The 11,086-nt window shown below is 36.6% G+C and overlaps 1 protein-coding gene across 1 annotated transcript; it reads right to left on the bottom strand.

Annotated features, from left to right (window-relative positions):
- Positions 1 to 601: 601 nt before the first annotated feature.
- On the bottom strand, positions 602 to 10,637 carry LOC143856319 (uncharacterized). Its single transcript, XM_077366514.1, has 5 exons — positions 10,420 to 10,637; positions 10,140 to 10,300; positions 9,119 to 9,199; positions 1,093 to 1,216; positions 602 to 996 (listed from the first exon to the last, which is right to left on the bottom strand). The coding sequence occupies exons 1-5, from the start codon at positions 10,531 to 10,533 to the stop codon at positions 949 to 951; spliced, it is 528 nt and encodes a 175-aa protein (XP_077222629.1). The 5' UTR covers positions 10,534 to 10,637; the 3' UTR covers positions 602 to 948.
- Between the last annotated feature and the right edge of the window lie 449 nt (positions 10,638 to 11,086).

Raw genomic sequence — 11,086 nt, 5'->3', positions numbered from 1 at the left:
AGTTAACCTACAAAATACTCATCAGATGATCTTAACCATCTAACCAAGGACATTAATGTGGACCGTTGATCGATTAAAATCTTTTAATAATCCAATGATCAGGATCATCCAACTAGTGTATTTTTAGACCATTGGATCACATGGTGGACCTTACTAGATTGACAAATAACAAGTGCACTGTATATGTGCCTCGTCGTAATACAATGTGGCACCCTCATTACACCATAATGGGTCCCACAGTTGATTGATCCAAACCGCTCATAGCCGTTGATTGGGGTCTCCTATGACCCGATCACACCATCCAATGACGTGTATTACGCGTAATTGAATGTAAACCGTTGCTTATATGTAGTTTTGGATTGTCCATGTTCAACAAAAATCACAAATTCAGCACCTCTATATACAGTAATATACGATAAATGTGCCATTGATGAACTGCCAACCTAAATGAGGGAAGAAATTTTATTGGAATTGTAGCATCACATCAAGCTTGTCATCTCAGAAGAATTCAAGATCTTATCTAAGAGGTTATAAAAACAGGCAATTCATGTCATCTCAGAAGAATTCAAGATCTTATCTAAGAGGTTATAAAAACAGGCAATTCATGAAATACAAGACCCTGCATGAATTTATGGTGATAAACCTTGTATTTGAGTTCAGTTAAATTGGGAAATTTCAAAATTTCCATTTATCTAACAAAAGAAAAGGATGAGAAACTGTTCATCCTTATGCATTGACACTGCCAATATAGAGTCTATAAAGCCATACATAAGATCATAAGTGTGCATAAACTGTTCATCCAGACTATAAGGATGGGAAACTGTTCATCTTATTGCTTCCTGCATAAAAAGTGTGTGATGATAATCTTCTACCAAAAAGCATACCTTTTTTTTTATCACTTTGAGTGGGCAGCTTCTTCAGTATCCAGACAATGCACTGTAGAAATTGTCACTGACCAGGATTACGAACGTGCAACCTCTTCCTTTCAAACTCAAGCTATGTATAAACAAAAGAGAAACAACAGTTAATTTGAAACATCTGATAAGGGTAAGAATTTGGTTTTGCTCAACTAATCTGTTGAATAAGCCTTACCACTTTCTTCACCCGGTCATTGGCAGCTGGAGTTCCTCCGATAACATTTTCAGGCAGGTATGGACTGCTAACACGCACTTCATTCATCACGACTATGGCAGTCATATCCCAACGAACTGGAAGCCTGATAATGGAACAAAGGGTGCTAAATGAGCATGTCGATGTTCTATAGTAAGGATAGAGAACATGATACATGAAGTAATCTGTAAGGTGAGACTATACAATTAACACTGAAAATTGGTTCAAATATTTGTTTTTTCAAGACACTTCAATGAGTGTAGAATGTTTAGTATTACATTAAAAAGAAAGATGCCATAATAACCACATCGATAAAATGGAAAGTAACAAAGGAATCATTTTTACACTCGCATTTGTATTAAAATTTGAGGTGCAAAAGAAATGGAGAGAAATATAACATTAAGGATGTTCATATAAGATTTTAATTCTTCAACATTACTCATCGACAAATTAAGTTCACAAAATTGGGACCAACTTCCGAATCCCTGAGGGTAATTTCACAGAAGGCTCAGTCAAATTCAACAGAACGATAACGAAAGATCAATTTCATGTTTAGACGTGATCAATTTCAAACTATAACAAGATCTACTTGATGCTACATGAATATGGCTTCACCCAATTAGCGATTACAAAGTTCCTGCTCAACACATTTCCGCATCTATGGCCTGCATTTTTTTTTTGCTATGCTCTGTATGAAGGTTTGATGAACTCAAAGACCTTAACGGGTCCAAAAACTTGAGAGACATGATAAGTCTGGCTGAGTTGAGTGTGTCGCTTTTGGAAAGTGATATCTTGATTCACGTCTAATTGCCCCGAAATTTAGTTGTGCCAATCAAATAAGATGGGGAAAGGATTGCCAGTAGAGAGTTCGGGAACCATGGAATCATTTTCCTGGAAATTATGGACAAGAGTAGGGTTGGGGAGTCCATTATGTTCAGCTGTTTGGGAGACAATCACTGCCTCGTTGAAAATAGATACGCTAATTTTCTTACAGTAGATGGGATCAATCTTGTTACATGTATTGTACAGGATGAGGCATTATAGTGCAGGTTTGAGCCTGGGATAAGGATGGGCTGTCACCAATGGGTGAATACACATGGTAGACCAGTACCAGAGAAATTGGATGGCAGAAATAACTAGTGGGTGTGGTGTACGTTTCTGAAAGTCTACATCTCCTCTTGTCAATATCGACGAGCAGAAGGAAGAAATTTATTTATGGGGAAGCAATGATAGAATAGCCACAAAATCCACATATAAACACATCAGGAACCTATAATGGGATGACTTATCTCATCTCAAAAAGGTTTGTTCCCACCGCATGTCAACGTTCCTGGAACAAAGTAATACATGCAAGGTCAATGCTTCAAGAACAACATTTGTTTACCAGATGAAATACAAATATGTGTTGATTATGTTAAAAAAAAACTGAATTTTATGCACCCTGATAAGATATTCGAACTTTGACACTTTGAGGCACTTCTCAAAGGATGAGAATATTTTGTTTTAGGTCATGAACAATTAACAGAGTTCTTGATGTCCTGCAAACTCCTTAGCTTCACAGTCATTGCTAATGGATCTCCCTAATGGCCAATGATACGAGAACCATCACTCCACAATGCACGTCTAAAGGCATAACAAATATTAAGCATAAATATAATAGATCCATTTATAATGGAGGTACTCCAACAAACCCAAAAAAATTAATAGATAACATATCAGATGTTTGTAGATGATGTTGAATGAAGGTAAAAATCACTAAGTCCAACACCTTCCCAACAATATGAATGCCACTCGAGACCTACAAATAAACTGTAATTAAGATTTTGTTGGATTTACTTCCGATATCAGTAATGATGCATCATCCATCATCTTAATAGCTTGATTCAATTTCCCTGACACATATTCATGGATTGTGACATTGAACTAATCCATTTACACAAGCATGTCTAAACCCATACACAAGAAGATCAATAATCATCCACACAGTTGGACAGAGTGATATTCTTAACTTCACTTGTAGGCCATCTTAACTATTTATCGAAAAGCTCACATATTTGTTTCATACTTCTTTCATATCCTAGATACTTTGCATGCGAATAAAATAGCTCCGTGCACTTCTCTCTGGAGGTGACATGGGGGCTACTCATAAGCATGGGAGTTCTTGAACAAATTTAGGAGATGCAGTATTGACATTGCAACTTAGTTGATAAATCGTATTATCTGGAGTTCTTCATTTGAAATCTCTTTTCCAAGCTTTGTGTCCGAATGACTCTATTTTTTCCACTCCACTTGCTTTTTTATGCCTTTGCTTTATGCGTATTTTTTGGTCCAAATCGTACAAAACTGGATCCCAAGGCTACTTGGTGAGTCTTTAGTATTCCTCTACACATAAAGGTTATAAGTGTTCTGACCCTGTCTCAAAACAGTTTCTCTCCATAGATGTTACGTTCTTCGTGTGTGTTCCTTATTTTTCCTCTATCGGTGCCTTTCTTTAGGGGGGGGAGATGAATGTAAGTGAAGAGAGACACCTTCATAGTCTTGTTCACCCTCGCTGGTTCCCCTACTACTGCTATACTGAAGGAAGAGTGTGTGAGGGAGTTACAAATGTATTCCAAGTCTAGGTAATGTTGTGGAGCTCCCTGACAAATCAGATCCTAGGAAACAAGTCTAGGTAATATTGTTTCGCCTACCACTTTTTCTATTCCTATTGCTTCGTCTATTTCTGCTGCTTCTCTTACTCCTAATGACTTTGATCATTCCATTGCCCAATGCAAGGGAACTCACAGGTGTACTCTTCATTTTATTTATAACTTTGTCTCTTATGATCCTCTATCTGCTTCATATGGTGTTCATGTGACCTCTATTTCTTTTGTGCCTATTCCTTTTTAGGCTTCAAGCGGTTAGTTTTGACTCAAAGAGCTGAGAGGCAATGTCAAAAGAGATCAAGGTATTGGTGAAAAATGGGACTAATGAGCTGGTAGACTTACTAATATGAAAACATAAGGCAAAGGGCTCGATAGAGAACTACAAGATGTATGGAATAGATCATAGTTACCAGGGTGGGAAACAAAATCGGGAAGAGAAACGGAAAACACAAAGAAAAAATAGAAGGGAAACGAGAAACGGAAAAACAATAGAAAATCGCATGAGAAAAGCAATGAGAAACGTCTTAGGAAACACACTAGAAACATTTCAGAAATGATTAAACACAAATGAAAACACATGAAACACAAGGAAAACACGAAATACATGGTTTTGTAATATATATTTTTTTAATTTCAAATTTCTATTTGAACATTTCTTGTTTTTATTTTTTTATTACAATATATGCTATTATTTTCCTTTTTAATATCTATTCCACAAAATTTTGGTGTGTTTTTTCCAAAACGATTTTCATAAGGTTCACTCACGTCTCCCAAACATTTCACATACGCTTTCTATGAGTTTTCCATACATTTATGAAGGTTTCACACATGTTTCACATAAGTTTCTCATGTCCCCCATATGTTTCCCATGCGTTTCGGAAACGTTTTACCAATTTTTTCTATCATGTTTCGGAAATGTTCCCGAAACGCATTTTAGAGGAAACGAGTTTCCCACCCGCCCAAGAAGTTTCCGGCTACTATGGAATAGATTACCACGAAACATCTGCTTCTATAGAAAAGATGAATTCCATACTAGTCATTTAATCATTGGTTGCACATTTCTCATGGCCATTGTACCAACAAGAGTACAAGACATCAAGAATGCATTCTTGCATGGAGAACTACAAGAAGTCTATATGAGGCCTACTCCAGGATTCAAGGTTCCTAATAGTGAATAAAAGGTGTGCAAGTTCAGGAAATCAATATATGGGTTGAAATAGTCTCTAAGGGCATGGTTTGATAGATTTAGTCGAGCAATGAAGAAGTTGGGCTATTTCCAGAGTCATGCTTATCACACCCTCTTTTGTAAGAGAGGGAATAACATTGACTGGATCGATTGTCTTGGGGCAGCTTACATATTTTTGGCGTGGATGAAGATGCAAGGTACACGATCTTCATAACACAAAGGAGGTATATTCTTGACTTACGGATACAAAAAAGCCAGGATCCAAGCGTACAAATACTTCAATCAATCCAAACCATAGGTTAAGTGAAAGTGAGGGGGGCCTTCTTCCAAATAAGGGGTTATTTAAAATATTGGTTGATCATCTACTTGTTTCTCAATAAGCCTGATAACACATATGTTGTTAGTGTTATCAGTCAATTTATGCATGCCCCTTGGGTTCCCCATTTGGAGGCAGCTAAGAGAGTATTCAGATATTTGAAGGGCTCTCCACGAAAAGGATTATCGTTCTCTAATCAGTCATTTGGATGTGGAGGCTTTTATCGATGTTGATTAGGTAGGTTCAATAAATAGTAGACGTTCTACTACTGTTTATTGTAACTTTGTGGGATGTAATTTAATATCATGCAAGAGCAAGAAAAAAACAAGTGTTGCGATATCAAGTGATGAGGCCGAGTATAGGTAATGCAGAGACCGTAGAGTAGCAACACAAGATGGAGATCACACAAGGCGCGACTAAATCATCGCTTTTGAAAAACCCATACCATGGTTTTGGAGAAAAACTCCAATATGGCACGTGAAAGAGCCAAGCTCCTTGAAACACGTGAAAGAGCCAAGGCACTCTTCACAAGTGGCGTTCCAAAATTTACTTTATTCAAATCTATCTCTTTCCTTCCTCATATCATTACATTAATCAAGCAAAACAAACAAGATTTGACACCAAAGTATAGGCTACAAATAAGAATACGAAAATAGAAGTTGAAAATAAGGAGTTGTTCCATGCCGCATGTTCTAGATAGCTTCACCTGCATCAATAGGCTATAGGGCTATGACCCATGGAGTTACTGAGCTACTTTGGCTAAGGATACTTCTATAAATCTGGGAGTGGAGGTAGATAAGCCCATGAAGCTTTACTATGACGATAAAGTTGCTATTAATATAGCTCAGAATCCGGTTCAACATAATCGCACCAAGAACATAAAGGTTGACATGTTCCTTGTTCTAGAATAGTTGCTTCTAAAGAGATTGATTGTCATTTGCGAAGACATGTTATCAACCTGCAAATGCATTAACTAAATGGTTTGTCAAACACAAGTTAGAGTTTATGCTGTGCAAGATGGGCACGATTAATATCTATGCTCAACTTGAGGGAAAGTGATTTCACATTTTATGAGGGCCATCACATGTGTCATGTCACTATTCATGTGAATAATGACTTGTGAACAAACCTGAATAGTGAAAATGTAACCCATATTTATATTTGTCCATATGTATAATAAGCACTAAGGGTCTAATGTTTTCCTTTGAAACCTGCGAACTCTCCTGCTGTTCTCTCACCACCTTGCTTCTCTTGTCTTTCCTTCTTTTGTGATTTCTTCATAGGGCTAGTTCTCAACTATCTACTCACTAGCCAAGATGAATGAACCAATAGCCAAAAAATCAATGGTGTTCGCATTTGTAGTTATGGGTGATAGTTAGGACCACATGGGAGACCAACAGCCAAAAAATCCAATGGGGCCCACATATAAACCGAGCAATAAGGTATCATATAATGACAAAGTGGATGTTAAATGACCCTAGTTTAACAACCATTGTGCGAAAAGCAACGAACTAGAAAACCATTGAATAAACAACTAGACCCCTGATAGCAAAATGTGCATATTTCAAACATTTCATTTCGATAGCAGTTTTCAAGTAGAAGATCTTGCAAATATAACCAAAGGTTGAATACAAAATTTTCTATTATATGTTTCTAATTAAGCTAAAGGTGGGCTACCCAAGAGTTAATTGGAGTCAAATTTCGATCTGGTTTGTTATATCCTTCAGAAAGAATAAATGGGTTAAGAAGACCCAAATTGTTGAGAAATATGAACATAAATTCAGGCTAATTGCTGGTAAGATTTTATAATAGAAGAACAAATACAAAGTTATAAGGATATTATATAGACTAAGTTATCACCAAGGGAAGACATGAATAGACCAAATATTTTGTTAAAAAGTCATGGTCCATGGTACCAAGAAGTCTAATTGAGAACACGAGGAAAGGATGGCAAATATATGGGCTCAAGTCATAGGCAAATGCCATTTGCACACAAAAGGAAAGCCATCAAACTTCAACCAAAAATAAGACTGAAGACGCGTGATGCTCAAACAAGTAATATAGAATTAAGGAGCCAATACTGGAATGTTAAATAGATGCTAGATGATTTACGAATAAACACCAAGAAAACTCCACTCATGAGGTTGCAAAATTGTTGGGCTGAAAGAAACAAATGGGGATTAAAGAGTCTGGAGCATGAGATAATTAGCGATATGAGACAACATGAATTGAACATTTTGTAAATGGAACAAAGTAACAACTGGGGACAATAAGCTGGTTGGAAGGGGGAAAAAACAAAATAGCACCTTGATTTAAAGACCAAAAGGATGGAGAACATCCACATGTCAACCTAAGTCCAATGACACTGAAGCACGGGAATACCACAAGACGTAATGCTACTCATATAGGCACCAAGCAAAACATCCCCTCATAAGAAAATATCTACCTTCCCATCAAGTACTATTACAATTTTGCTCTGAAAGCAAAGTATTCATCGCATCAGATGGTAGTTACAAGGAACAAATAAAAGAGAACAATAGCAGCAGTATCACTCACAATCGATACAAAATGCAACAAATATGGCATCCCAATTCATTCTACAAACAAATAGTGGGTCTAAACATTGAGGGGAAATAATATGAAGATTGAAGACACACTTGTAATAAGGTTCTCCAAAAAAATCCCTCATAATATTGCCAAGTATACTATAGTAGGAATATGTCTAATCATTTCATCAGAAGAAAGAAGTATTTTTGTCATTAAAAAAGTACATCCCTGGCGCTGAAGTGACTTCCTAGCAGTACTCAACATTGAAAGAAAGGAATGGGTCAAAAAATAGATAGAAAAATGAATCCATTCATAATTCAAACAGAAGATAGAAGAAAAGAAGAGATGGATGTCAAAATTGTAATTTTAGAGTTTAAACAAGAAAAATAGAAGAAAAAGAGAGATGGACATCGAAACTGCAAGACAATAATGCCAGATGAGTACATGCTTCTTATCAAACTCTATGTACTCAGATGGGTACCCAACCTCAACAGATCCAGCACATACAAGCTTTAATCTAGGGCAGCATATGCACAATGGGTGGATGATGATAACACACACAAGAAGGTCGAATTACTTTGTAAAAGATAATGAAATTTGTGGGATTTCCAAGGGGGGTGGGAGGCTGACTTGGAATCCACTGCCCACATCTAAAGTAGGGAGAAGAGTGGGAAGGTTGCCTTTTTTTTTGTTAGAGCCACTTGAATTCATGTATAACCACCTTTTCCTAAATTCTTAACCATTGATGTCATAGTACCATTCAAAAAACCCATGGATGTCATGGTAATAGAGAGAGAGAGAGAGAGAGAGAGAGAGAGAGAGAGAGAGAGAGAGAGAGAGAGAGACTAAAGCCGATCCATAATAATTAATAAACCCATATCCCTTGAACTAAGAAATTTCTGGTGGCACCACCTCAAGAAAAATAATTTGATCAATGTGCTCCAATATTATTACTCAATCTTTAAACTTTTAGAGTTCGGAATTGAGAACAAAATGCAAGCTTAGACTCTTAACTCTGTTTAGTCATTCCAAATGATTCTTAATGTAGCACTACATTTATCAGAGAAAACAAAATGCAAGCTTCAACTCTTGATGCTGTTTAGTCATTCCAATTGATTCCCAATGTAGCACTAGCAAGCTTATAGAAAGTTTATTAATAAATCATTGTCTTTGATTAACATTTGTGATCCCCAACATCCCTACGAGAATATCTAACTTTACATTAAAATACCAAAGTACCCATTCTGAATTACCTAATTTTCAAAGAGAACAAATTAAAATCACACCAACAGACCAAAAGGGTTACGATCTTACGTCTTAGACAACGAATCAAAAATGCTCTGAGCCTCGCTTGTGACCCCCACGCCAATCCTCTCTGCCTCAATCTCTGCTTGTCTGCACATTCATCTTGTTAACAACCATTCAAAAAAAAAAAAAAAAACACCACGGCGAAGGGGGAAAAAAAGAAATTTCAAAAATGAAAAACGACAACAATCATAGTTTAGAATTTCGGTTCCGCGAAGGCTGAAAATAAATTGACCATGAACCAGTTTTTTACAAGATTTCACAGAAATTTGAGCGAAATGCTGATTTTTCACCAAAATTTCATTTTTCACCCTTATTTACAAAATTGCCACCAAAATGATAGAGATTTCCAGCTAAATTTTAAAAATTTCCATCAAAATTTAAAGATTTCCACCAAAATTTTAATAATTCCACCGAAAATTTTAGCCTACTTTTACATGATTTCGGCCGAAACTGTCACGGAAAATGAAATTTAAAAACTTGACAAAAACAAAATAAAGTGGTAAATGGGTAATGCCCAAAATCTAAATTAACAACCTAGGGCAAAGAATGAAATTTAAAAAAAAAAGAAAAACAACAAAAACAAAGTAAATTGGCAAATGGGTAATGCCCAAAACCTAACCTTAGGGGGAAAAAAGAAATTTCAAAAAGAAAAACAACAAAAGCAAAGTAAATTGGCAAATGGGTAGTGCCCAAAACCTAACCTTAGGGCAAAAAAATGAAATTGCAAAAAGAAAAACAACAAAAACAAAGTAAATTGACAAATGGGTAGTGCCCAAAACCTAACTCTAGGGCAAAAAATGAAATTTCAAAAAGAAAAACAACAAAAACAAAGTAAATTGGCAAATGGGCGCCCAAAACCTAACCCTACGGCAAAAAATGAAATAGCAAAAAGAAAAACAACAAAAACAAAGTAAATTGGCAAATGGGTAGTGCCCAAAACCTAGCCCTAGGGCAGAAAATGAAATTTCAAAAAGAAAAACAACAAAAACAAACTAAATTGGCAAATGGGTAATGCCCAAAACCTAACCTTATAGCAGATTCTTCCCTTGCTTGGACACTACTAAGATCAACATAGCATTTTTTCAAATCTAATGGATCTTCAGCTTGCCCTAGGAGAGAGAATTCCTTTATATAATTAGCCTTCAACAGTCTAACGTTCCTACGAGGTCCCGTCTTAGATCCCTCTTGTGCTCAATCAATCAAACATATGTTAAGGAAAATTTCATACACTTTTTTTTTTCTTAAAGTACAGAGAAAAAAAAAAACCGAACCCAACAAAGAAAAAGAAGAGAAATAAAAAGGATATGAATGACGAGGATGTTGGAAGGCCTGTCGAAGGTGATGATCTGACCGTCGATCTCTTCACCTAATGTGGTTTTGATTGAGAGAAAACTACCTACTGCAAACTCCTCTCCTTCCATTACCACCAAATAACAACATGAAATTCTTCTTAACTTCGTTCAAATACTCTGTCTGTTGTGTTTCATTTTTTTTTCCACTGTTTGGGAATTCGTGACTCGTGAGAGACTGAAAAAAAAAAAAAAAAAGGACTGGTAGGCCTATGGACCACAAATTTGGGTGTTTGCCCCTTTTTCCTTAATTTAGGTAGAGCTCCTGTTAGGGTTGGAACTTGGGTCGGCTTGCATCAGTCCGACCTGAAAACACATGGGTCGGGTTTAGAGATCCGGAGTTTTCCTATAAAAAAACTCAACATGGGTCTGGTCGCATCAACCCGACCCGACCCGATCCGACCCGACCCAAGATAGTCTCTTGGGTAGGGTAGCATAGCGTAGGGTTCTAGAGAACTCGACCCGCTCGACCCGAGTTGCAACCCTAGGTATTTTGCATCTTCATTTATATTGATTGCAATAAAATGAACTTGTGACAAGGCTTTTGCAAATAGATTCTTGGAGCTCGGTTTAGATTATAAATTGCTTGTTCCGATGAAAAAACCATTGTTGCATTTACTTTAAT

The sequence above is a fragment of the Tasmannia lanceolata genome, unplaced genomic scaffold (assembly GCF_043159265.1).
Source record: "Tasmannia lanceolata isolate RefF3 unplaced genomic scaffold, GAP_Taslan_0.1 ptg000023l, whole genome shotgun sequence".
Classification (NCBI taxonomy): Eukaryota; Viridiplantae; Streptophyta; class Magnoliopsida; order Canellales; family Winteraceae; genus Tasmannia; species Tasmannia lanceolata.
The sequence above is the reverse complement of the archived record's forward strand: the minus strand, read 5'-3'. Positions and strand labels throughout refer to the sequence as shown.